The 24022-nt window shown below is 41.3% G+C and overlaps 9 protein-coding genes and 1 long non-coding RNA gene across 12 annotated transcripts in view; 2 read left to right on the forward strand and 8 right to left on the reverse strand.

Annotated features, from left to right (window-relative positions):
• The window catches only part of LOC145712368 (eukaryotic peptide chain release factor subunit 1-like), a 53411-nt gene that overhangs the window by 16200 nt on the left and 13189 nt on the right, over window positions 1–24022 (forward strand). The window lies entirely within an intron of this gene.
• On the reverse strand, window positions 23–773 carry LOC145712389 (acyl-CoA-binding protein-like). Its single transcript, XM_081790086.1, has 2 exons — window positions 642–773; window positions 23–432 (listed from the first exon to the last, which is right to left on the reverse strand). Exons 1-2 carry the CDS (start codon window positions 735–737, stop codon window positions 265–267), a joined length of 264 nt encoding a protein of 87 aa, XP_081646212.1. The 5' UTR covers window positions 738–773; the 3' UTR covers window positions 23–264.
• LOC145712370 (uncharacterized) lies at window positions 789–5951 on the reverse strand. The gene is made up of 6 exons (XM_081790062.1): window positions 5826–5951; window positions 5423–5581; window positions 5342–5375; window positions 2149–2458; window positions 1215–2104; window positions 789–1164 (listed from the first exon to the last, which is right to left on the reverse strand). Exons 1-6 carry the CDS (start codon window positions 5936–5938, stop codon window positions 1084–1086), a joined length of 1587 nt encoding a protein of 528 aa, XP_081646188.1. The 5' UTR covers window positions 5939–5951; the 3' UTR covers window positions 789–1083.
• Window positions 5983–8541, reverse strand: LOC145712373 (mitogen-activated protein kinase 4-like). 2 transcript variants are annotated; one of them, XM_081790070.1, is made up of 8 exons: window positions 8299–8541; window positions 7916–8101; window positions 7733–7860; window positions 7371–7690; window positions 7196–7324; window positions 6890–7154; window positions 6659–6842; window positions 5983–6619 (listed from the first exon to the last, which is right to left on the reverse strand). In XM_081790070.1, exons 2-8 carry the CDS (start codon window positions 8093–8095, stop codon window positions 6560–6562), a joined length of 1266 nt encoding a protein of 421 aa, XP_081646196.1. In that variant the 5' UTR covers window positions 8096–8101; window positions 8299–8541; the 3' UTR covers window positions 5983–6559. The 2 variants fall into 2 exon arrangements, with proteins under 2 accessions (XP_081646196.1, XP_081646195.1); XM_081790069.1 differs by having other exon boundaries at window positions 6659–6845.
• Window positions 8684–14982, reverse strand: LOC145712382 (NFU1 iron-sulfur cluster scaffold homolog, mitochondrial-like). The gene is made up of 7 exons (XM_081790080.1): window positions 14805–14982; window positions 13984–14202; window positions 13614–13787; window positions 10109–10213; window positions 9946–10059; window positions 8940–9555; window positions 8684–8842 (listed from the first exon to the last, which is right to left on the reverse strand). The coding sequence occupies exons 1-6, from the start codon at window positions 14809–14811 to the stop codon at window positions 9473–9475; spliced, it is 702 nt and encodes a 233-aa protein (XP_081646206.1). The 5' UTR covers window positions 14812–14982; the 3' UTR covers window positions 8684–8842; window positions 8940–9472.
• LOC145712388 (uncharacterized) lies at window positions 11807–12320 on the forward strand. Its single transcript, XR_014135223.1, has 2 exons — window positions 11807–12087; window positions 12140–12320. It is a non-coding gene; the product is annotated as an uncharacterized LOC145712388 (long non-coding RNA).
• LOC145712365 (uncharacterized) lies at window positions 16459–18765 on the reverse strand. The gene is made up of 5 exons (XM_081790055.1): window positions 18534–18765; window positions 17848–18489; window positions 17619–17798; window positions 16976–17569; window positions 16459–16937 (listed from the first exon to the last, which is right to left on the reverse strand). The coding sequence occupies exons 1-5, from the start codon at window positions 18763–18765 to the stop codon at window positions 16525–16527; spliced, it is 2061 nt and encodes a 686-aa protein (XP_081646181.1). The 3' UTR covers window positions 16459–16524.
• LOC145712374 (putative splicing factor, arginine/serine-rich 7) lies at window positions 18801–20520 on the reverse strand. Its single transcript, XM_081790071.1, has 9 exons — window positions 20239–20520; window positions 20076–20195; window positions 19967–20030; window positions 19777–19910; window positions 19614–19733; window positions 19391–19567; window positions 19226–19347; window positions 19049–19183; window positions 18801–18983 (listed from the first exon to the last, which is right to left on the reverse strand). Exons 1-9 carry the CDS (start codon window positions 20518–20520, stop codon window positions 18953–18955), a joined length of 1185 nt encoding a protein of 394 aa, XP_081646197.1. The 3' UTR covers window positions 18801–18952.
• Window positions 20559–22881, reverse strand: LOC145712366 (uncharacterized). The gene is made up of 7 exons (XM_081790056.1): window positions 22652–22881; window positions 22033–22606; window positions 21839–21982; window positions 21697–21740; window positions 21394–21632; window positions 21176–21352; window positions 20559–21134 (listed from the first exon to the last, which is right to left on the reverse strand). Exons 1-7 carry the CDS (start codon window positions 22854–22856, stop codon window positions 20574–20576), a joined length of 1944 nt encoding a protein of 647 aa, XP_081646182.1. The 5' UTR covers window positions 22857–22881; the 3' UTR covers window positions 20559–20573.
• On the reverse strand, window positions 23130–23986 carry LOC145712383 (pre-mRNA-splicing factor SPF27-like). The gene is made up of 4 exons (XM_081790081.1): window positions 23807–23986; window positions 23611–23760; window positions 23435–23567; window positions 23130–23388 (listed from the first exon to the last, which is right to left on the reverse strand). Exons 1-4 carry the CDS (start codon window positions 23955–23957, stop codon window positions 23175–23177), a joined length of 648 nt encoding a protein of 215 aa, XP_081646207.1. The 5' UTR covers window positions 23958–23986; the 3' UTR covers window positions 23130–23174.

Raw genomic sequence — 24022 nt, forward strand, 5'->3', positions numbered from 1 at the left:
AAATATGCTGTTGAAGAGGTGGTTTAAATTAAATAAGATTTTGACGAAGTTGGGTGATTCGGTAAAAGATTGTGAGTTGATGATCACTGATCAAGCAGGAGAAATCAAAGAAGTTGGATTGATCTAGATTTTGAGAATTTGGTCGTTTTTGGAAATTTGCGCGTGTCATCGTTTTTGCACAGAATTATGATTAGCAAAGAAAGAAAACAAAGAGGACTACGGAGGGTACGAGTGACGAAAGAAATGCAGATAGTAATTGAACATTTAGGCCAGTCCGTATTTGCCCTTAAGAGTTTCGACGGTATCGACGTATTCTTTCTCCGCGTCGGCGGTGGACTTGCCCTTTAGCGCGTTCCAGGCGTCCCACTTTGCCTTGCCAGAGAAGTCCATCATACCTGGGCGGGAAGTGTTGCAATCACCAATGGTAGCTTGCTAAAAAGGAATTTTGGTCGCCTCTCTCTTGGGTTCTAATTTCGTAGTTCGATTATGCGGCATAAAATTTATGCCGAGTTCTTCGAAGAAATCAGCGTGTAGAAGCAACCCCATCAGGGTGCCGGCGTGTTCTTTTTGCTAACCTGCTGACCTCGCAAAAGAAAAATATCCCGCTTGACCTGCCTATATAAACACCTAAAAAAAAATACCTTGAAGAGGGAGTAGAGTTTCAAGAGTTCGTCATTAGCCGGCTTTGCCTTGAGGTTCTTTGCTTCTTCGGCAGCTTTGTTGAAGGCGTCGGACATTTTTATCAGGTCTGAAATAAGTTTGTTTGAGAAAGCGTTTTTTTGTTACAAAAATAATTTAAATATAAAAATAATAAGGAATGCTTTGATTTTGTCGCATGCTGCGGGTATAGTACGAGGAATGAGGGGATTCGTGATTCGAAGCTTTGATTCGTTTAGATAGTGAAAAGACTACGGCTACTACTTTAGTGAAGCGTGTAAGGAAAATATGGCACGTGCTGAATTAGTAACGCGTGGGATTCCAGCGTTTTCTTGAACGTTGCAATAAGCTGTACTAGTACGAGAATGAAACAATAGAAAATGAAAAAAAACTTGAACAGGGAATTTTGAAAGTGGGGAACTGAGTTTATAAACGATTTTCACGAAGAGCTGCGATGGCGTTGGCATGGCGGACTTGATCTTCGCGGAAACTCAAGTCCATTTCTCGCTAGAAAAATGTAGATTTAAATTCTCTCCCTAACCCCATCCGTTTTCTACCTGGCGAAGATCAAGAGTAGTGTCATGGATATTTTTCAAAAAGTTCTGGTATTGATGCTGACTTTTCTGGTGGTTCTCTTCTTGGACTTCTTTTAATAACTCTGTGACATTTTTCCAATCATCTTGAACAGAATACATCATTTCTTTCATCGACGTAAGGCTCTTCTCTGAGCTGATGGAAGTTTTGGCTGTAAAGACGCGTTCCTGGACGTGGATTTGGCGATTTGCCGAGTCTAAATCTCGCGATAGTGCTTCGTATTTGTGGAGGAGAATTTCACAACGCTTCGAAAGACTTTCGTTTTGGACAATAAGCGGAGCAACCCGAGCTCTTTCGTCTGCGGTCTTTTGGCGTTCTTGTTCCGCAGTAATAACAAGACGTTCTTTTTCTTGCATAAGAGATTTGATGGTCCCATGAGCCATCGAGAGCTTTTCCTCTTCTTTTTTCGCGTCAATTTGAGCTTGAAGCATTTGCATTTCCATGCCTTTGAGAACTTGGTCGAAGTTCGCTTGAGTGGAGGCAATGATTCTCTCGTGATCAACCCTGCTCAAGGATTTGGCACAATCGCGCCCAATTTTTTCGTTTTCAAATTTGATCAGCTCCATTCTGTACTCAAGATCTCTCTTTTCTCTTTCCACCTCGAGCAACTCCTCTTCCTTCTCAGTTTTGACTTTGGCAAGATCCATCTTGGCAGTGAAAACTTCCTTCGTCATCGATTCATTCTTGGCTTCAAGGCTCTTGACCTCGCCCGCGAAGAAGAGATTATCTCTTTTTAGGTCAGCCGAGGCGAGCTGTAAATTTTGGATATCTTCATTTAGCGTGTTGATCTGCGTATCTTTTTTGGCGATCAGAGTTGTTAGGCGGGAGTTTTCTTTTTGCAAGTTGTTGATTACTAGAATAGCGGGTTTTAAAAAGAGGTAAGGCATTAAGTGAGACCTTGTTGAAGCTGATCCACGGCTGGATCGACCTGTTTCGCAAGTAATATGTCGAGAGAAGACTGTCGTCTCGATGGCACAGTACTTATTTTGGAAGAAACAGAAGGTTCATCTGAGACAGCCGAAGGAACCGAAGCAAATGATGGCACTGAAGTTGTTGTATCGATAGTTGTTGGCTTCTTCTTCTTTGGTGAACGAGTTTTTGCCTGAGGTTCATTCTGAGAGTTATCTGGAGGAGCAGCTTGATAAACGGATTCAATTGTTGGTTCGACTTGAACCTGAACTGGGGGTTCTTCAATTCTAGGAGGTTTTCCTTTGAGTGGGATACGGACTTTTCATGTAAAAGTGACTTTTTATGTAAAATTGAAAATTAGGCCATTTCATGTAAAAGTACATTTCATGAAAATTTCAGATTTACATGAAAACGCCTTTTACATAAAAAGTCCTTTTTTTCAATTTTACATGAAACGGCCGAAAAAACTTAAAAAACTTACGAAATATATAATCAATAAATCGTCAAAACTAAGATGAGCCGCTCATGTGTTTGTCGAGTTGGAATCATTTTTTCGGAGCAATGCTCATCTACTCGTCTAAATTAGACTCTAATGCTGCATCTAGGCCATTTTTTGGCTTTCTAGCGGTCAATTTAGGCGCGATAATTTTTAAAGCTAGCAACGGAAACGGAGTTGATTCGAAAAGCAAAGTACTGGCTGAAAAACGCCAAATACGCGAACAAGCAAGTGACTTTTAAAGTAGCTTTGAACTTAATCTGCTAACTACCGTTCGGTTTGGGCTGCAGATTTGGCTTGGGGAAGCTCAAGAAAAATCTCATCTTTCCTCAGTGAATTGAAAGTAATTGAAAAAGCTATCTTTGAAAATTTGATTAGGACTGGAGTAAGCTGAAATAGGAGACATCTGAGACATGAGCTGGCGTATTTTGAATGAGGATAGATTTAGGAGAGTCTTCGTTAGAATTACATGAAATGGTCGATTTTTTAAAAGAAAAAGAGCCTTTTCATGTTAATTTTAAGGTTTTTTTTCAAAATTACATAAAATGTTCGATTTTTTATCAAAAACCAGTCTTTTCATGTAAATTTCAAGTTTTGTTCAGTTGGAATAAAATAATAAAAAACACTCTTTCTGCTTCTTTTTCTTCTGGTTCTATTGCGAATTCCTCGAATTTCTAAAACTAATTATCCCACAACTTTCATATAAAATCAAAAAAATGTCAAGAAGACCAAGTCACGCTTTTGAACCCTTTTTCAAGGGGCAGCTCTCGTTTTGCCCATAATCCCGGTTCGCCCACATCCCGTTCTTTCTTTTGTGATTAGGGTTAGGGGGCACTGAAGGTAACCCTAAGTAACCCTAGACTAAACCCGAGCATTTTAAGACGAAGCCCTGTGGTCAACGTCACTTAGATTTGAGTGCATTTTTAAAGAATCAATCAACAAAATTCGGGTAAGGGTCAGGGTTCGGTCTTCTTTGAGGACTCCTGGGTATTGAACCCGAGCGTCACTTCTGAGGGCGTATTCCGGGTCTACTATTAAGGGGGTCCCCAACGATTTTTCCGAAATTGGCCATTTTCGACCGGCGCTCACGCCGACACAGACTTATATTTTTCAAAAATTTTTTCACTTACAAGTAGGGCAAACCTAGATCTAGTGAAGCATGTCTCAGATTTTTTTAAATTCAACCACATCTCGCGCAACGGCGCCGAGAAGGAGAGCATCTCGCAGAAAATCGCGTTTTTGGCAATTTAATTGGCTGAGATTACTCCAAAAATTTAGGTTACAAAATTTTTTTTCTTGCTGTTTCTTTAAGCTTTAACACTTATCTAGTGAAGCGTCTATCAGTTTTTTCTATTTCCAAAAAATCTGTACCGTCGCTGTACCGCGCTCGTCGCCTGGGAACTTGTGCAACGCCGACGCCGTCGATTTTCTGAGGTGACGCGGAAAGTTAAAAGAGGTGCAAGAAAAAAGAGTTCACTTTTTTTCGTGACAGAAAAGGCTTGATTTTTGTCACCAAAAAGAGAGTGCACACACTCAAAATGAAACGGCGGTATGTAACAAAGACAATCAAAAAATGTACGATTTCGGAAATTTCAACCATGTGAATTGCCCTCTGGGCATAACCCAAACCCATAATTTCGGGCATTTTCAGAAAGCTGAGCTCATAGCCTTTCTAAAAATGTGCCATGTGCGACCCCTAGACAACTATAAAAAAGGGTTGATTTTTCAATTTTTATGAAGATGAAGCAAAATTGGTAACTTCAAGGTCGATTTTAGACACTTTTTTCTACAAAAATCGAAAAAAGCTAGAGACCTTTTTTGCAGCTTTTTGCACGAGGAATTCAGATCTGAAGAGAAAAAAAATCTAATTCGCATAATCGAAAAAAATCGAAAATTTCAAAAAAGCCATATTTTGGCTTCTCAGCGTGCCCGGAAGTACAACTTATCATAAAAACTTGTTCGGACCACTTCTTGGCCAATAATTTATTAATAATTTTATTAATAATTTTTTATTATTAATTTTAAAAATTTATTGGCAATAAACATCTGAAATTTTGGCAAAATTGGGACTTTTTCGTCATTTTTCGTCGAAAAGTCCAATTTTCAAATGCGGTTTTGAGGGTGAAGGAGTCGAGATAGACTTGGGCAAAACAGGCGCTGCCTTTTCAAAGCGACAAAAATGAACGCTTTTTTATGCATTACTAATGCAGCATTAGTCGGAATGTTCGATGGTTGATCCCGACCCTTATCGACCCCGGCAAGGCTGTTTTATAGCCTACCCGGTACAGGTAGGCCCTACCGAGTATTTCAAGCATTTGCCCCGAGAAAATCAAAATTCGCCATAACACAAACTTCAACTTTTATGCTACCTACACTGGGATTTGCTTTTAGGAACTTGACTCGACACTTTTTTATTTTAATTTTGATATTAAACCGCTCTTTATTAGCTTTTTTATTAATTTAATCACAACCAATTAATATTTGAAAATAAACTCGCAATAATCAAAGAAAAATTTTTTTTTCAAAGTTTTTTCCGCCATTTTATGTAAAATTGAAAAACAGGACTTTTATGTAAAAGGCGTTTTCATGTAAATCTGAAATTTTCATGAAATGTACTTTTACATGAAATGGCTTAATTTTCAATTTTACATAAAAAGTCACTTTTACATGAAAAGTCCGTATCCCTCCTTTGAGTTTTTTCTTCTTCTTCTTTCCATGTCTTAATTTAGTTGTAAAATGAACTTCCAAGGAAGTGGATTTTTTCACCTTGTAGTCTCTAACTCTTCTATCACATCGTCAAAGCTGTCTCTTGAGACAGACCTGGAACCACACTGCCCCGCCGACGGCTGCGGAACTCCGGTTCGTCCGCGCTCGTCCCCAGGCAACGAGTATGTGTCCAATTCATTTCCGTGCGCGTCCGTATCACTGAATGGAACTCATAGTTTGATTTCACGCCAAAGATAAACTTGATATCTTTCGACATCAGCTAATTTTGATTATTTCTATGAGAATCTAATAATTTTGGAGCGCCTTTTTCCGGAGAAGGAACAAACAGTCGAGTGTGTGTTCTTACGCTGACAAACGCGTCATTTGCAAAATTATCAAGGGGTCTCCGGGACTCTTCAGGGATACTCATAAGACACTGGGCCGAGATACAGTTGTTACTTACTTCAAAGTGACCATAGAATGCGCCCTTGCCAGCCCCTGCGTCGCCATCACCAGCGCCTGCACGGGGGACCTATGCCGCGCTTTTGACTTTTTCCTCCCAAATGGCCAGACCATGACTTTTCTAAACCTACTCCAGTCAACCAAAAGTCGCATTATTTATTTAACTTTATTTCACTTTATATAAATCACTAAGAAGTATCAAGGCAAAAGGAACAAAACTGAGCTTTTTTAGACAAGAATAATTCATTGATGTCATCATTTGTTGTTTCATAATTAGAGCGAATCTTTTGAAAAGAAATTTTTGTAGTCGAGTTTTGAAAACTCATGTTTTTTCAAGTTATTTTTTGCGCTGCAACGATAAATAATGGTAAAGTACTGATAATAACAGTAGTAAGAAGTTGGAAGAAAAAGTAGAAAAGAGCGAAAAACCTCTTGAAAAGTTCGATAAGACGGTAGTTGATTGAAGGGAAATAGATCAATAACTTTAAAGGTCAATTATGATAAGAAGAAATAAACACTCACAGAAACATAATTTTCTCTTGCAGCAAGCGATAATAGTTATTAAACGGAATAGAAAATGAAGAGATAAGGATTCGAATTTTCGGGAACAAAACACTTTGATAAGAAACATAATTGGAATTTGAGTTATTTTTTTCGGTAAAGTTGGTCTGGTTGTATTCGTCTTTGCTTTTCTGTACCGAGATTTAGTACTATGATTGCTTGGAACTTTCTTGGCTATTTTTCTTCCACAACTGGCGTGGCTTCGATCAAAGCATGAGATTTTTTACGATGATGCTAAACAGTGTTAGATGTTGATGTTTGAGAAGGGCTTACCTTGTGTTTTCGAGACTTATGATGGTGGTGGTGATGATGATGATAGTGATGGTGGTGGTGACTATTGTGGTAGTAGTCGAAGTGATGCCGGGAGGCTTCTTCCTCCAGTTCCAAGCTTCTTTCAGAAACTGGGATTGCTACCTGTTCTCCTTCTGTTGCACAGACAACGGTCAACTCATGATCACTACTGAATTCAATTACTCACGGATCGACCGAAAAGTGATTGAGTACCTCGCCTCGGGAGACTCTGAAAATCGAATCAAGCTCGGAATACTAGACATGGCATGCGGATCCGACTGATAGCCACAATCGCTGATCGTGTAGTTTGACTTTGAGATCGGCTTTGCTGCCTCTTTACGATCCCACTTGTATGGGTCGAAAACAGAGCCAGATTCGGCAACATGGTCTTCGTAAAACATTCTGTCTTTTTTGTCCGAGCAGTCGTGAATTTGAATTCCAAAGGCGAAATCGGTCTGGGCAATGCGCGCCTCGTGTTCTGAGGAAGATAATTTATGCTGAAATAAAAAATGCACTTACCAGAGACTGTGGAAGTAGCAATTGAAAAATCCGACCAATCTGCGAAAGAGCGAATTGAATTCGGTTTCGCTGGGCCAGATTTTGACAGTTCCATGTCTGGTTTACAATCTTTGACTGCCAATTCCAACGCTTAATTCAACGCTAGCTATTATGCAAACATTAACATTTAGCTAACCATCGTAAATATGTTCGTAATCGAAAACTTCCTCTTCAACAGAAAACTTGGACTTGGGCACTTGGTGCACCGCGCTGTTGCTCAGTTCGGCAAAAAATGACGAGTTACAGAGGGTGCTTGCTGTTGGACGGTTAGTTGGCTCGGTTGAAAGGCACTTTTCGATCAAATTGGAGAAAATGGCGTCGGGAGATACTTTTTGCGTCAGTGTAAAAGACTTCCATTCTTTGAGAAGATCAGGGGCAGCTCCGGACTCGTGCTTTATTGGAATCGTACCAGTTGCCATAATGTACAGGACGCAGCCAAGGGAGAACATGTCCGAGCTACAAAGCGTTGTTAGAATAAGATGGTTAAATGCTATTAACCTTAGGTCATAGATGCCAGTTCCAGCTAAGACTTCAGGCGCGTGATAATACCGCGCATAGGCGGGAATAGAAAGGCAGCGCTTTCCGAAACGAACGTCCAAAATTCTCGCCGATCCAAAGTCTCCAAGCTAAAGATAGAACGTGTCAAAAACGCCGCTCGTTCAAAATTAACGGCCTTGGCACCTTTACAAATAGCGTGTCGGGGTTGACGAGAATATTGGAGGGGTTGATGTCTCGGTGAATGATGCGCGCCGTGTGGATGAAATTGATCGCTCGCACCAGCTGATAAGAAAATAGACGACAATGGTCAACACCCAAGCCAGCCGGGTAGTTGTCAAATACGCATTCAAGATCCGTGTCCATCAGTTCCTATACATGGAAATTATCATTTTGTCGTTATAGGGTAATTCGGAGATGACAATTGATGTCACCATCCTTGACAAGGATTCCTTGTTCTTGATTCTTATCGAATACGGAAAATTGCCTTTTAGGGTAAGTATACCTCACATGGTATTCGCTTGCTTTATCGTTAAATTAGGATATTCACGGTAATACTGTAGCCATACCTGCACAATGTATACAGAAGAAGGGGTCAACTTGACATCCAGGAAGTTTACAATGGACTCATGCTCAAGGCGGCGGAGAAAACGAATCTCCCGAATAAGTGAAAGGACCTTGCGGCTGTCGGAAGTCCGATCAATGAGGAGCTGTTTGATCGCGACGCGATGTTTAGTGTTGCTGTCCAGCGCTGAGTACACCTTAGACTGGCCCGCGAATTTGGGCTGTGAAAGGGGTACTCAAATTTATGCGGCAGCAAGGTCGAAATAAGGTGGACTTTGTTTAAAAAACACTAAGAGACTATTTTTTGAGCTTTTCTCTTTACAAAATCATTCTTAGATGATACGATTTGGAGATAAATATATTCTGATGAACTCATGGAGGCCCGTCGAAAATGTCTAGCCAGAATTAATTATGAGAGAATTTCCGAGATTTATCATTATGTTAATTCGAGTATCCAAGTCTTGAAGAGCAGCACTGCACATTTGAATTCAGAAGGGAGAATGTCAGGCGGCTCACACACATCGTCCGGTGGTTCTGCGGACTCTCCCTCTGAGGATAAATTTGAATGTTCCATTTTTGATGATAAATATACATAAATGAAGTTTCATATAAGTCTGATAAGATATGATCCTACTGCGGGAATCACCTGCGAGCGATTCGGCTTGAGGGTTGTTTCGGTCCATTTTCTCTCGAATACGCCCCGAGAAAAATAAGCTCTTGGCCCGAACCCTTCTAGAGAGAGCCATTGTTAATGAAAAAGCACGGTCAGAATACGAGCACGTAAAACTTTTTCAATGAATAAATAGAGCAAAGAATGATTTGAACAGACGGAGGTGGGGGAGCACGGGACAACGTCTAGGGTAGATCAGACGTAAAAATGATAAAGACATATGATATTAACTTCTCTCATAAGAAGGAGGTTATTATTGTTAATAATTGTAAATTCTTACATCGAGAAATAATATTAAAACCGCTAGTGTTCTCTTCCTTGATTTCAAGAACAAAAATAAAATTTACCAGCAGTTCACTGTAAAAATATTGAAAATAACTTGCATTATTTCATTGAAATTTAAATATATTAATTGAATATCCGAAATAAATCTGTCCACCCTAGTCGCTGAATAGGTCATTCAGACAAAAAGTCAGAGATAAATTAAACATATTTTCGTTCATTGTTTATCACTCGTCCTTGTCGAGCGTTTTCGAAATCTTTTCAAACTCTTTATTGGAGAGATCTTGCTCTGCGGTAAGTATTTGTTCAACTGAGAAGAAAGTTCTTTCTGTGTTATCTATGGCCGGGGCCTATTGTGCGCCTTCGAACCTACACGAGACAGGCAATAATCAAGAGAGACACAGTTAACTGTCTCCTTTTGGCCTTTGTCTTAAAGAATTCAGAAAACATGCCCACCGGACTTTAGTTGCTAAAACAAGGAACACGAAGATATCGCATGTTCTACTTCCCAAGGCAATTAACATCGCCCTAATTACAGTCGAAAAAATACGTCCCTCGTGACAGGTGTCCCTATCACATTTCTGCCAACTCCAACATCCATATCACGCCGTTAATCAATCTTGCCTTACCTACCTGGTAGACTTTTTCGTGTCTCGATAAAAACCCGGCCTCATTTTAAGAGGTCAGATAAGAACTTTTCCTTCGGTAATTTCTGGGATGTAAAACTTCATCATATTCTCCACTCCATGCTTCAACGTAACAACACTTGATGGACAGGTAGCGCAGGCCCCAATAAGTGAAAGCTGCAAAACTCCTAAATACAGAAATGAGTAACGATAGTTTCCGTAATAGGTCGAACTCACCAGTATCCGGGTCGAATGACACGAAGGAGATATCGCCACCATCTTCCATAACAGTTGGACGGATTCTAGTGTCAAGAAGTTCCTTTATCATCGCAACGACTTCATCTGTAAGGCGGGTTTTTCATGATAGCCCTATGACGAACTACTTTGTTGAATAAGCTCGCAGACTTCGACTGCGCGATACTTCTGCTCGCCAGAAATTCCTAGTTTCCACCTATAGAGAAGGCGGAATTTACCCTCGATTAACGTCACAGCTTTATATTTCGGAGCATTGGGGCTCAGAAATGCCCGAATAAGGTCATTTCAAGAGCACGACGCATAGATGTTCGCCAGTCTCGATAGAGAAACCATTCTAGCTCGGGTCAACGGAAAATCATAAATTAGGAACACTTTAAAATTTCCTAAAAAGGCTGACTCTAAATGTGACCAATCCCACTCATCATAGATTCTGATGCTGCTCATGTGATACTGGTATCTTTATTCATTAAAAATTCCTGCTCTTAGAAAAAGGATATTCGGGTGAAAGAACGTCAGAGACCTCTGAAAAGATGGATTACGTCTTTGAAATAACTCGTGAAATTGTAAAACCAAAAATTCTATTCAATAAGAGAGTCATCTAAAATTCTTTTAACTAAAGCAAATCTTCCAGTTTATGCAGGTAAAAAACTCAGTTTCACACTCTTGGCTTCGGCGGGTACTTCCGGCAAAAGGGCCATAAATCTAATTACTTTTCTGACCTCTATTAGCAGATAATTTTATGCTTTATCAGTTATCAATTTCAAAGAGCCTTTTAACATGCGCATAAGAACTTTTTCAGACAAGCCGCTTTTGACGTTTTTCTAGCAGCTGACCTTTCCCACCACTTTCAAGAACAATATTTATGAGTTCGTTTGGTACGAAATTGTGCATATTCAAGCTACTTGTGAAACAAACATTTTTTTCTGATGGAACTTTAATCTTCATGGCAGATTGACAGAATCCCAAGTTCTTTACCCACAGCTTTTTGTCACCAGAAAGGGCAATGAAGAACATTATTACGGCCCTTACGATTATGAGAATCGATTTAACTTTTGAAAACGGAACAATAAGGCTCCCTGGAAAACGGAACTCTGAAAATTATCAATCAAATTTGAAAATGTATACGCGCGTACATAAGATAAAAGAGCGCCGACCCTTATTAAAGGCTTCAATTGCTATTTAATTTAAATGAGGAGAATTGGAGTCGACCTGGCGGATAGCTGCCAATTTATCTGTCATGAAGTCATCACTATCGAAAATTCGGAATAACAAAAAGTAAGTTCTCTATTTTAGAATGTTTTGAAACCTTCATGAAAATAAAGACAAAGAAGATTGTTTCTGCTCTCAATAAAAACGCAATAATAATCAATATTTTTCATCAAAATCATATGCATCTCGGTCATAACTAATCCCAAAGACGATAAGAACTTCTCGATAAGAATTAACCTAAGCAGTTATTATTGAGCAGGTAAACAGAGCCAATATCGACTTCATTTCATAAGGTTAACTAGGCAAGATGGTCTTAATATCGACAGGTAATAAGCACACAGTAACTAATCGTATGTCCAGTAAATAATCGCAATGGTCTGGCGCTCGGGCGCAGCTGATCCGGGGAGCGCCCTCCCGTGAGCGCGCCTTTGTCGACGACGCTAAAAATACGCGACGAGTGCGAAAAAATATTCACTTCGTTGTATAAAACACACTCGCTACAAACTCGAAACAGTATATTTTCACTTATTTTCAAGAAAACAAAGATATACCGAAAATGAACAAGATTGATCGAGAGGCTCTCCTGAGAAGACTTTCCGAAGAAGACACCGATTTACAACTCGTAGTCGGAGCTGACGACCTCAAATCTATCGAGCGCGATATCGACGACTTTTTCGCAAACGAAAAGATGGCTCAGATGATCGTGACGAGCCCCGGAAGACTCCTGACAGGCGCAATCAGATTCGGTTTAGGTAAGAATTTTGACACGTTTTTATGGGCAAAAAATTTACGAGAAAATTTTAGTGGTCGCACGCGATCGTGGCATGTCCGCATCGATTTCCTTCGATGATCAAACTCCGACTTTGCTAGTGGAAAAGCTTCGCGTTTAAAAAATCCGAAGTCCCCAGGGGGACTTCTGTACATATTTATCTTCCAACACATTGAGCTACTGTATATTTAAACCTGTAAATAAAGAACAATGACGTTTAAAAAGAGCACGTTTTGTATTCATCCACCCGGCAGAAAAAAACTGGTAAAACACTTGTAATTCGCGCCTAAATAGGTTACTCTAGCAACAAAGTTGAAGAAATATTCAAGTGGTAGACAACTGGATATTAATTTAATTTGAAAATTCAGTAATAAGAGCTTATAAAACGGTCATAATTTGAAAAATGTCATTTTGAAATTGGAATAGAAATTATACCGCAATTCACCTGTAACTACTTGAACAGATCAATATATAAATGTCATTTACTTTTATGTGTATGCCACTCCCTATAAATGTAAAAATCATCAAGGTCGTTTCATTAAAAATTGCATAAAAGCAACCTTGAGAAGCTTCGTTCTTGAAAAATTTCGCGCAATAAAACCGGAAAAATTAAGATATTCATAATATTTGTTAAGGTTCATAAAACTACTTGTGTAAATATAAGAAGGAGAATGGCTTGTATAATCACATGGGAAATGAGAATACGAATTTCCGACCACGGAATTGTTGATTCGGACAAATATCAATTGGCCCGGCGGCAAACAATTGACTGATTCTGAGGCGATTTCCGACGATGACCGTGAAAGCCGTCAAAAGCACTGGAGTATTTGAATTCTGTTGCGAAATGAAACAGATGTTCCGAACTGTCACGAGGTCGAGTCAGATCCTGACTACATCTGTCATTACCTTCAAATGCAATAAACACGAAAGCATGTGATAAGGGTAAACTCCGGTACAACCCGTAACAGAATGTACAACGGTCAGAGGTATGTACAAACGAGATCACCATAAATCAGTAGGAAATAAATGGGCCCTCGCCCGCGGCCAACTCATCTGAGTAGGACATCAAAGCCAGAGCTTGATTTATGAAGCCTCAGGAGAGTTTGCCCACTCCCTTGGGTAACGTTTATTTTCGGTAATCAAGTCGGTTTTTGCGCGGCGTATTTCCCCTTAATTTCCCACTATCGATTTCGACCGCATATATATTGAAAAAGATGAGCTGGTTTTGCTTTGGGGGATTTTAGATGCAGACTGATGCGATTATAGCTGCTCGGTAGATAAAAACAAAAATTATGGAAGAAAATGATAATTCAAAATTCTTAATTTGTTATGAAGGAAATTCCACCTCGTTTGTAATAAATTTTCATTTTGGCCTTCATTGACGTCACGGAGTTTCTCTAATTTTCGGTTGAAATAAAAGTTTAACCTTGATTCATTGTCGTATTCTGACATAGACGCGTTTTACGTGTGCTGCGTTAAAAGCCAAAATAATGAAAAACCCGAGCATGACATCATCATCATAAATAATAGTATCCTGATTAGGAAGTGCGTCTTCATTGATAATTGGCAAGTTGGAGTCGAAGAAATCGGTCAAAACGGCGAACAATTCGGCCTTGAGAACGGGCCAATCGTCCGTTTCATCGTGGCGGATGATTGTCACAAAATCGGGACCAAGAAAGCAGCCTAAAAGAGCGGATATTCAAATTTGTTCCAGTCTCTCATTATTCGAGATCTGAGCGTCATTAGTGTTAATCGCAGTTTGATAAGGTCTATTTTCTCAATTTTACGCACTTCGGAATCTCTTTCGTACAATTTTTCATCCCTTCCGAAGCAGTAAATTGTTATTCCTGATCACTATCGTGTTTTTCGGAAACCTTACCTTTGACACCGTCGACGGCAAAAATCCTCTTCGCGAGGGGGCTTTTGTACGCCTCTCGAATATCTGGAAAGTCACAGGTGGAGCCGGGTCCGAGAACGTCGCGGCCTGGGACGAACTTGAGGGCATTTGGATTAGGTGTTGTTTCGGTAGTGATGAACAGGTTCCTGAGCCGGGGTAGGATAGCTCGCGAGGCTTTTAACATTTTCCTAGCCCGAAAATCTGAAGAACAAATTATGGATAAAACGGTCAAAATCTTTTGAATAAAAAGTCGATGAATATTAATTTATTGTGTTGTCTGTAAGTGGCAGTATATTCGTGAGATCGGCTACATTTGAATGGCTTTTGAAGAGTTCGCTAGTGCAAGGTCAAAAACAATGGAACTACAAAGGCTCAAGCTGGTTAGAGGAAATGTTAGATTCCATTAATAAAGCAGCTTCTGCTTTTGACCTCTTCCTTTGAGACGCTTAAATGGCCTCACCTGCTGTTTCTGGGGTCTTTTCAAGCTCGCTTTAGAAGCATGGGATTTTATGGCGCAGAGAATAGTCCTAAAAGTTTAATGCTATTCATTCAACTCAAGTTAATTCAAAAAAGAACCTCATCTGAGGTTTCACGTGTCCCTCAGGCGACTCCTGGAACTTGTAAATAACTAAACTTATGTACAGTGGCGTTGTGGTTGCATGAATTTTCAAATAGGCTTCTAAAAGTCTGTCTACTGGTGACCTCAAAAAGCTTCTGCATGAAACAAGTAAATGAAAACGAAAAAACATCAAGTGAGAACCGCCAAGATGAGATTTACAGTCCATAAACAACAGTATCATTACCTCGCATTATTTTCTTTCTCAGGCTCAGTACTGATTTCAGCAGTGCTACAGTTGTAGTTGCCCTTTCCGTCCATCATTTGAAAGAGTACTTGTTGTATGCCTGGCACAGGGAGGGCAAAGTTGATCTTGGCCGGACGATGGCGGTCTTTATATTCGCATCTGTGGGATGGCTTCGGTACAAAAAATTTTAATATGAAAACGCAAATTTAATAGTTTTTATTGCGATGCCGCGTTGGATCGGCTCCAAAGCTGAGATTAATGAGGGGTGAATCAGGACGTATGGGCTGTATTACGGTGGTAGCCGGTCTATTCCGAGATCAGAAACTGACAGCGCGATGTCACATTAGCGCGGCCACGCTTCGCGAATGTACAGTAAGCCCGTTTTCCTGTTTAGTTTCGTACAGGTTGGCGAGCGGCCAAGTGCTTCTGCATCGAGCGCGACTTCGAAAATCGCTTTCAACGGGTTGAAGATGATTGGTGCTACCTCGCGTAGCTGTGGGTTCGATGTAACATCCAGGTGTTTCAGGCATCCGAGACATTCAGGGTGAAGGTGAACTGGTCTGAGGAGAGCCTTAAGACCGACTTTAGCAGGGATAGAGAATATTCTTTATTCGGTATAATTGTTGAGAACGAAAGATAGTCCCGTATGATCGCGCAAATTAACGCCCCATTGTCTGTAGATATTAATTTCCCAAATCGCCTCATTCCTGCCCTTTTCCCAGCGTAATTTGGTTACGCGACAAGTCAAGCAATTCGACCTTGAGGTTGCGCGAAAGTGTTTCGAGAACACCGCCGTGGTCTGAAATTCCTTGCTCAGGAAGTGAGATTTCAGTCAAATTATCGAAAATCGGCGCCAATTCATCTGACTAAAAGGGCGTCCTACGGGAGAAACAAGCAATTATCAAATCGAAAGGATGAATTCGCGTGTTTTTTTTCCTAGAAAGGTCGAAAAGGCTAACAAGGGGCCACTTGACTATTTCGCCCGTAAAACGCCCATAAAAGTCCACTTTGAAGCTTGCCATGTTTGCTGTGTCAAGGTTGAGAAAAAGGGGTTGTAAAAATCAAGTAGAAAGTAAATAATCATCTTTTCAACCATTCCGATGCACATTTTTTGAATCTCACTAAAAGGCTACTATTGAGTTCATAAGTTGAAAGTTCACTCAAGAAAGTTTTCATTCAAGAACTCTCACTGTAAAATCATACGGGTTAGGGTCTCCCAGCATGTTGGGCATTTGCTATTCTTGAAAATCCCTCTTTCAACAAAACCTGTTTTGAAAACCGGATAATGAGTTCCATCAGAATGAGTAGATTACCTGTCAGCAACACCTCTCCGACGAAAAAGTCGGGCATATCGTAAAAGTCAACCAGGTAATGATTTCTCGCAAGGACATCGAGACATGCGCCAAGAAGAGTTGATTTGAATAAGATCCGGCCACTGGATTGTTTGGCAAAGCAGGTGCATTTTTGTCTGAGAGAGGAAGAACGCTTGAATTGTGAGCCTCGCGAGGTATAACGACCAGCAGCTCTATTCTGAGCAGCAACATTTGCGCGGATTATTCCAAAGTGGCCGGATTTGGCGTCATTTATGAAGCAACCGACATAATCCGACGATTCCATTCACTCTGAAATCACAAAAATCAGAATGAGAAACGTTTCTTTTGTATAAAAAATAAAAATTTTATCTAAAAAAAAGAAAATATGAAAGCTTGTTATGTTGAAATTATCTTCGTTGTCTTCGGCTACTGATCACTGGACTTTTCGAGCGAATGGGAGCGGATGGAATCGTCTTGTCAGATGGTGGTCGTGGGCTGTCGAAATCCTGATCTTCAGTGGAATAGTCAGTAGAGTCATCAGTTTCCGTTTCTGTTTTTACGGATTTTGAGTCAGCGTAGGAGGAACGCCCGCGAGGAGTAGCTGTTCTCGAGCTAGCATCACTCATGGGTGCTGTTGGTTGATCGTGGAATTCTGTTACTGACTTGGTGACTGGAATTTGCTCCGCTTGAGATGATGATTGGATGCTTCGAGGACTAGCGATGCTAGAAAAATCATCGTCCGAGTAGTTGTCCGTCTTTTTGTCGGAAGAAATCGAAGTTGTTGTTGCGTAAGATTTCGCTGTTGGAATGGAAATATTCACTAAACCTCGTTATTTTTACATCCATTTTGAGTTTTACCTGAAGATCGGGGTCTTTTTGTTTTCTCAGAAGACGATTTTCTACTTGAAACGATCTCTTGACTAGAATTTATGTCAATTTCTTTCTTCTCATGAATATCAAATGCAAATAGAGTCTCCGAAGTGAGTGCTGGTTGCTTTTGACCGCTGTTATCAGTCGTCTGTGTCGTCACAGATCGAAGCTTAGACTCAACGGCATTCGCTCCTGGTTGCTTTTTATCTACAACCGGATATGAATTCATGGGAAGTAGGCTCCTCTTGGATGATTTTGGTCTGATAGAATTTGAAACGTTCAATGATGATCGCCGCTTATCCGGGGCAAGCAAAGATGTCGAAGAACAATTTCCAGGATTGAGGGAAGTATTCAAGTCCGAGAATACCGGCTTGAGAGTTGGGCGTCCAAAACGATCGTATGTGCCAGATGGGAGGTCTTGTCGGAGCCTCGTAGAAGCACTTTGCTTGATTTCATGCTCGGAAATGGACTTTGCCGATATCATTGGAGAGGTAGACATTGCGTCCATGCTGTCCTCATCGTCAGAAGAGGATTCTGACGAGGATTCAACATCCTCGACTTTAGGTTTGTTCTTAGCGAGCGCTAGATATTGTGTTAAGTGGTTTCGGATCTAGCTTTTTTATTTTCTCACCCTTGATGGAGTCAATAGCGCGTTCAGAGGATCCATTATTTCCAGCATGTCGATGATGCGTGCAGCACTTGGCGTTCAAGTTATTCAGCTCGTCGATTATTTGCGCTACGAGTGGACACGATGATCTATCGATGTTGCCCGCATCGAGAATATTTCGCTTCGTCTTATTTGTCTGTTCGTCTGAGGAAATTGAAGGTTTAGTAGGTGTTAAAGCTGATTCATTTTTTACCGGCCTGGATGATTTTTGGGCGGTAAACAACAGTGCGATGTGGTGCTTTCAGACGCTCGATGATAGATTCCATTTCATCGCGGCTCTTCTCTTGTGCTTCCCACTGGTTAAACTTGACTTGGAGTTCATTCCTCCTTGGTTGAACAGGGGCAACGTAATGCATCGGTGGTGGGTTGTACAAGGCTCCTACATCTTCTCCATATCTTATTCGGTACTTTTCAGGGATCGGCGGCGGCTCAAGAATTTGAAATGATTTCAGAATTTTTGTCTCGTCCAAGACACTTTGACTCGCTTTAGCGCTCAATTTTGGTCTTCCGTATGCTGATTCTGGTTTGTTAAACTTCGATGGCGGCCTCTTGTAGCTTGGTGGCTGAGGACGTCCACGGTGCAACTTGGGAGTGGGCGGCTTCTTTTGCGCTTTTTGACTTATCGATGATATAGCGCGAGAGGGGCCTTTGCTTCGTTGACTTGTTCTTCGCTTACGAGCTACTGTTTCTTTAATCTCTGCCATGACGTAAATTGTTCCAAGCTCGAATGTCTTGTCGTATACGGAGGCAAATGCAACGTCATTACTGTAAAAGCCGTTTTCAAGTTGGAAATAGCTTTCAGAGATCTTCTGGTATTCCCCGTAGTCGTTTTTCTCTGAAAGGAAAGCTGGTCAGACTGCTATTTATCCGATTGAATACCTAATAAATAGAGGATGACTGGCGAATCCCAGACATCGGCAGGGGTCGAATACGTAATCCGCTTCCCCGCAGCCAAGTTCAAGCAAGTGGTCTCGCAGTCCATCTTCGGGAGTGGAACTAGAATTTTCTCTTCCAACGGCCCGAAGCCAATCGCAATATGCGGCTTGAAGCCAATCCCACATGAGAACTCAGCCCTTCCGAACCGAATTTCGAATGTCTCCAGTTTTGACATTCTTGAAAAGTCTTTTTATCTCTTCATTTCACATGTTACTTTTCGCTATCTCTGTAGTCAGCAGTTTAATTTGAAAGAATAATTCCACAGTCAGAGGGCAGTTGTTTGAGGCATGGCTTTCCAAAAGAAAAAAATAAGATTTCGAATAACTGAAACGGCTAGGTTGTCAAAAATGAGTCGAGCGGAGCTAGCGTCGGGAGCGTTTTCGCGATCGAGATCTAAACGGGATGATTGATAGAACATTATTACAGGTTCCGCTATGGATGTCCCAAGATGTATTTACCGTTTACGACTCTTTTTACTACTTTTCTTGTGGTCTCTAGAGCGTGATCGTTCTCGGCGGCGGCGATCACGGTCGCGTGACCTAGATCGACGGCGGGATGAGCTTTTCTTTCGAGATCTTGATCTTGATCGTGATCTTAATAATTTTTTTATACAAGCTCTTATTAATAAAAAGTACCTAGACTTCTTCTTTTTGCTACCAAAGTCTCGGTCAAGCTTGCTCATTGCATCTGGAGCAGCGTCGTGTTTGATGTCAGAGTATTTCGTGTGCTTGATTGATATCGGAATTCCAGCGAACATCTTAAGAAAGCTAGTGGAAGACGGTTAAACCTAGGCTACATACGTTTCCATCAAGTTGAAGAGCTGCACCAACAGAAGATGCATCAGAAAACACAACAGTGCAGTAGCGCACTTGGTGTCCAACATCGTCCTTGTCCATTTCAGTCTTTCTTCCTTTTCGAAGCTCATGGAATTCCACCCGGTCGACTTTTCCAGAGTAGGATTCAAAGTATTGTTTCACCTTGAATGAAGAAAATCAAGAACTTTTCCGAAAAGAAAAAGGCTACCTGTTCATCTGTTACGATTTCATGAACGTTTCCAACGCAAATTTGTCGTCTAAACTCATCCGCCGATTGCGCATTCACAGTCGTCATCAAACGCGGATTGTTGAAGAGAGTCAGCGCGGTCTAAATCAGCTATTTTAAAAGCCACATCGTGATCAATTCTCACCGAAGTAGCATCCAGTCCGTCTCCTAGGTTCATGTTCTTGACGACATCTTGGGGCGTGCAGTAGATAATCGCCTCGGACTCATCTGGCCACTCGTCCTTCCATTCCTTCACCTGAAGCGCACGGTCGATAAAGACTAAAGTTAAAGAGTAATTATTTAAATTCAAGGAAAAGTTAGCAAGGAGCAGATACCAGTATTGCTGAGATGGAGGGAAACAACAACGTCTGCCTTCGACTGGAACTTCACGAAACAGACCTAGAGATAAAAATTGAGAAGGCATTTATGAAGGAGGCTGAATACTTTGTTCTGGACGAGTGAGACGTCATACTTTGGGTACAAGGCAATGTCTGTAATGGGCCCGATGAAACTGAATAATACACTCATTTGCTCTTCCGTTGCTTTTGTAGTGACGTTGTTCACCTAAAAACCAGATCGAAAAGGCTCTAAAGTAAGTAAAGTCTACCTGAACAATGTTCGTTTCTGAGACGTATGGTTCTATTTCATTCTTTTTATCTGTTGCTTTTGCTTCCACTCCATTCTGGTTAGAATCTTCGATTGTAATGACTTCAGCGCCAGATTGCCCGTTTTCCACATTTTCTTCCGTTTCCATTTTGTTGTCATCAGCGGCAACTGGCACAACAGGCGTTGGTTCCCCCGAATCAATTTTTGAGTCCCCATTTACCTCACTTAAACTCGGCTTGACCACGATGGGCTCATCACCGAACATATCGTCTACATCTGCCATTTTCTGAAGATAAAGACTGAGGATCTCGTTGATACAGAAATAAAGCTTATTCATTAAAAATCAATGACAGGAGAAATATTTTGAGCCGAGCGCAGGGAAATCTGAGAGGCAGTTAGCGCAGCTTTGATTATTTCTTCTTTTGATAATCGCCCATTTGATAATTGGGCGACAAAACATCCTGTAAATGTATCTCCGCAGCCATTAACATGAACAGGGTCGCCCTGTGGCACCTTGTTCCAATTAACCGATGATATTAATGGAAAGTGGCAGACTTGTGTGCCTTCAACATGAAAAACGCCGTGTTCCGCAGCTGTTACGAGAAGCTCGCAGGAGATTCCAACTTTTCTTAGATTTTCCACGGACTTTTTTATATGGAAACCAAGTCGTGATGGTTCAGAGAGCCAAATGCTCTCAATCCGCTGTGCTTCATCAAAGTCAACTTCTGAGTTGATTAATTGCATTTCAGTGACAATTAATTCCGCCAAATTGGGAAAGTAAAAGTCAAGCTGGCGTATGACTGATTCTCTCTCAGGAATTCGAAATAAACTCGTTGGATCAGCCAACATGATCTTTTTAGATTCTCTGCCAAGCGCACATATCCTCTCCAGGACGAACTAAAATACAGTTATATTTTCTGATAGCTTTAATTTCGTACCGGCTGAAGATTGAAATCAAGCAAAATTGTTTTACAAGATTCTATCCGCCGCTTGACCTCGGTATCGATTGCAAATTGATTTGAAATTTCCATGTCTTGAGCAGCAACGTGGATTTCGCCATCGTCTTCCACTACGCACATGTACTGTCCAGATCTTGAGCCTTCTTTTACATCTTGCTGGAGAAATATTAGTTGAAAATCAATTGATTTAGCTTTACTTTTATGAGATTTAGCTCTTTCGAAAGTCGGTTCTCTAAAAAGGCGCCGGCCGAGTCGTCACCAATTGTTGTGATGAAAGTTGGTCTACGAGACAGATCAGAACGCGCCACAGCGATTGCAAGATTGGCACCGACGCCTCCCACATTTGTCTGAACAGAAGCGTAGTTGGACGCTCCACGGGGACGCGCCTTCGAGTCAAGTTTCCAGATTGTGTCCATATTAGCAGTTCCGAAGATCACTTGTCTTTGGGTTTTTTCGATGCGATAACACGGTTTTCACTTGCTTTATATATAAATCCCTGCCTATATCGGATGATTGTGAGTGCGAAAGAAAAGGATGCTGAGAACTAAAAAACAGATTTTCAGGAGTATTGTTTTTTTTTCTTTACAAAATTGGCCAAAATTAAGTTGAAACAGAAAGAAGTTAGCCGCAAGTTAGACGCACCAGGAATTTCGTTGAAGAGCGAATTCTTTCGCGATTTGGCCGCCCACGAGGCAGTTGTTTTCGACCAAACGGACGTTGATTTCGACAGTTTTTCCTTTGGAAAGATCTGCGAGTTTTGACAGGATGAATGGTGTAGACGCGGGGCTGAAAAGAACATGAGTTCTGTGGAATCATAAAGGATAGTTTTCTCATACCCAGTAATGTTCTGACGTTCTGCTTCGGAAAGAGCTTCATCAATCAATCCACTGATAAAAATTCCATCGCCTTCCGCATCCTTCGGTACCGGATTAGCAAAAACAATTCCCGAGCTTATTCCGATCTCTTTATTCACTGCAAGAATTTTGCCCGCTTGTTCGACAGAAACTGCTCCTCCATGCGACTTGAGTCCGGAGTCGCGCATGTAAAAGTCCGGAAACGCATCTGAATCACCAATTGTATACGTTCCAACTCCGTGCGTCTCCAAGACTTCCAGCGTTTTCTTCACGTCTAGGATTTTCTTCACTCCAGACGAGACAACCGCCACGGGTGTTCGGCCAAGCTCCGACAAATCTGCAGAAATGTCGAAAGTAACTTCGGCGCCTCGATGAACGCCCCCAAGTCCCCCCGTCGCCATGAGATCGATTCCAGCTAAATTGGCCGCTAATACAGTACCAGCAATAGTTGTGCCGCCCCAGCCAGAACTTGCCAGGACTTTAGAAAAGTCACGTCTGGAAACTTTCACTGCGTCGTCACACTGGCAAAGCTCGAATAATTCTTCTTCATTTGCTCCTTATCAAATCGAGTAAGGAAAAATGACGCAATGATAATTTTTACCGATGTGAATTTTTCCGTTGTATAAAAAGATGGTAGCGGGAAAAGCTCCGCTTAATTTGACAGCAGCTTCGCAGCGCTGAGCTACTTCCAGGTTTGTTGGCCGAGGAAGGCCATGAGTAAGGATGGTGGACTCTAGGGCGACAATAGGTTCGTGATTTTTCAAGGCAGTACGGACAGCGGAGGATATTACAAGCCGCGATTTCATTATGTCTAAATTCGATCAATTCTCAGGTTTTTTTTCGACGGTTCTTCTAACTAAGATGGTTTTGTTTTCGGATAGTTTCAAAATGTCCCAAAAGTCGGTTACCAAAGAGCGGATCCTCCGCCCCTCAGTCGTAGACCCTGGGTTGCTCTAACACCTTGTGAACGCTGTCATCAAAACTGAACACGAGACTGCTGCTTGAAAAAAGGTGACACTTTGCGACTACCAGACGGTTTTAAAAAATACCACATCATTGGTTCTAGATGTATCTTATGGTTCTCAAGGGCAGTAGAATTTATTCTAAAGGTGAAGAAAATCAAGTTAGAAGCCGAATTGCTTCTTGACGCTTCGTCCAGCTTTCATGTTGTTCTTTTCGTTTTCTAGCTTGATGAGTACTTCTTCGATCTCGTAGTTTTTGTGGACAAGCGTGGCCCATTCGTTTTCAAGACGCGAAAGTGTCTGGCCAGCGCGTTGCTGAGTGTCTTTTCGCTGCCAGTTCACTTCTTGGATGTCTTTTCTGATCTGTTGAAGTTTACTAGAGAAAGGGGAATGAATCAAATAAGGACGGAGAAATTGTTTACTTCTGTGCATCGGAGACCATTTGGTTGAGAGTTTCGTTGTATTTCAACCAGGCTTGGGCGCCGTAATCAGCCATTAATTCCAAGTTTTCAATACGAACCAACTGGTGCTGCAGCTGAGCCTTTGAGTTTTCGACTGAACAATTTTATGCGCTGGCACGAGGAGGAAGAGTCAGTACCTGCTTTATTCCAGGCTTCTGGGTCGTGTCGCAACCCAGGAGTAGGCGCAGGGAGAGTGTATCGTTCAGTCTGCATCAGTTCCATTGGCTTCTTCGACGTTATTCTTGCGAGTTCTGCCTTCATCAGCGGGGTTAAAAACTTGTCGTGATCTATTATTGTGTTGATGCCTTTTGAACTAGAATGAACGATGGGTACCTGGAGCTGGCAAATGCTCAAGGTAGTTTTTGGTTGGTGGAAACTTGTGCATCTCCCTTTCAATCAGCTCCATTGCTGCTTCCCTGACTCCCGGATCGTCGTATCCTCGATCGAAATAAGGCAAGGCATCGATTACAACATTTTCTGCCATTTTCTGATGAGTTGCCAGATTAAAATTTTTATTATATTTATATATTTATTAAAATGAGGCATCAA

Source organism: Oikopleura dioica, chromosome 1, assembly GCF_907165135.1.
Source record: "Oikopleura dioica chromosome 1, OKI2018_I68_1.0, whole genome shotgun sequence".
NCBI classification, from domain to species: Eukaryota; Metazoa; Chordata; class Appendicularia; order Copelata; family Oikopleuridae; genus Oikopleura; species Oikopleura dioica.

Coding starts and splice junctions, on each gene's coding strand:
- LOC145712382 (XM_081790080.1), bottom strand. Junction 10,214..13,613: donor TATTATTTATGATGATGATG/TCATGCTCGGGT, acceptor CCCGCCTTACAG/ATGAAGTCGTTGCGATGATA. Junction 9,556..9,945: donor CATCCCAGAAATTACCGAAG/GAAAAGTTCTTA, acceptor CTTTCTTCTCAG/TTGAACAAATACTTACCGCA.
- LOC145712389 (XM_081790086.1), bottom strand. CDS start 737: ATGTCCGACGCCTTCAACAAAGCTGCCGAAGAAGCAAAGAACCTCAAG. Junction 433..641: donor AACTCTACTCCCTCTTCAAG/GTATTTTTTTTT, acceptor ATTCCTTTTTAG/CAAGCTACCATTGGTGATTG.
- LOC145712383 (XM_081790081.1), bottom strand. CDS start 23,957: ATGGCAGAAAATGTTGTAATCGATGCCTTGCCTTATTTCGATCGAGGA. Junction 23,761..23,806: donor TGAGCATTTGCCAGCTCCAG/GTACCCATCGTT, acceptor ACACAATAATAG/ATCACGACAAGTTTTTAACC. Junction 23,568..23,610: donor AGAAGCCTGGAATAAAGCAG/GTACTGACTCTT, acceptor AAAATTGTTCAG/TCGAAAACTCAAAGGCTCAG.
- LOC145712366 (XM_081790056.1), bottom strand. CDS start 22,856: ATGAAATCGCGGCTTGTAATATCCTCCGCTGTCCGTACTGCCTTGAAA. Junction 22,607..22,651: donor CAACGGAAAAATTCACATCG/GTAAAAATTATC, acceptor CGATTTGATAAG/GAGCAAATGAAGAAGAATTA. Junction 21,353..21,393: donor AAGAGCTAAATCTCATAAAA/GTAAAGCTAAAT, acceptor ATATTTCTCCAG/CAAGATGTAAAAGAAGGCTC.
- LOC145712370 (XM_081790062.1), bottom strand. CDS start 5,938: ATGGTCTGGCCATTTGGGAGGAAAAAGTCAAAAGCGCGGCATAGGTCC. Junction 5,582..5,825: donor CATTCTATGGTCACTTTGAA/GTAAGTAACAAC, acceptor AGTTCCATTCAG/TGATACGGACGCGCACGGAA. Junction 5,376..5,422: donor GAAGAGTTAGAGACTACAAG/GTGAAAAAATCC, acceptor AACTAAATTAAG/ACATGGAAAGAAGAAGAAGA.
- LOC145712374 (XM_081790071.1), bottom strand. CDS start 20,520: ATGGCAGATGTAGACGATATGTTCGGTGATGAGCCCATCGTGGTCAAG. Junction 20,031..20,075: donor TCTCACTCGTCCAGAACAAA/GTATTCAGCCTC, acceptor TTTTATCTCTAG/GTCTGTTTCGTGAAGTTCCA. Junction 19,734..19,776: donor ACGGACTGGATGCTACTTCG/GTGAGAATTGAT, acceptor TAGCTGATTTAG/ACCGCGCTGACTCTCTTCAA.
- LOC145712365 (XM_081790055.1), bottom strand. CDS start 18,765: ATGTCAAAACTGGAGACATTCGAAATTCGGTTCGGAAGGGCTGAGTTC. Junction 18,490..18,533: donor AGTCATCCTCTATTTATTAG/GTATTCAATCGG, acceptor CTTTCCTTTCAG/AGAAAAACGACTACGGGGAA. Junction 17,799..17,847: donor CCCAAAAATCATCCAGGCCG/GTAAAAAATGAA, acceptor CAATTTCCTCAG/ACGAACAGACAAATAAGACG.
- LOC145712373 (XM_081790069.1), bottom strand. CDS start 8,095: ATGGACACGGATCTTGAATGCGTATTTGACAACTACCCGGCTGGCTTG. Junction 7,691..7,732: donor ACTGGCATCTATGACCTAAG/GTTAATAGCATT, acceptor AACGCTTTGTAG/CTCGGACATGTTCTCCCTTG. Junction 7,155..7,195: donor TGCTACTTCCACAGTCTCTG/GTAAGTGCATTT, acceptor TATCTTCCTCAG/AACACGAGGCGCGCATTGCC.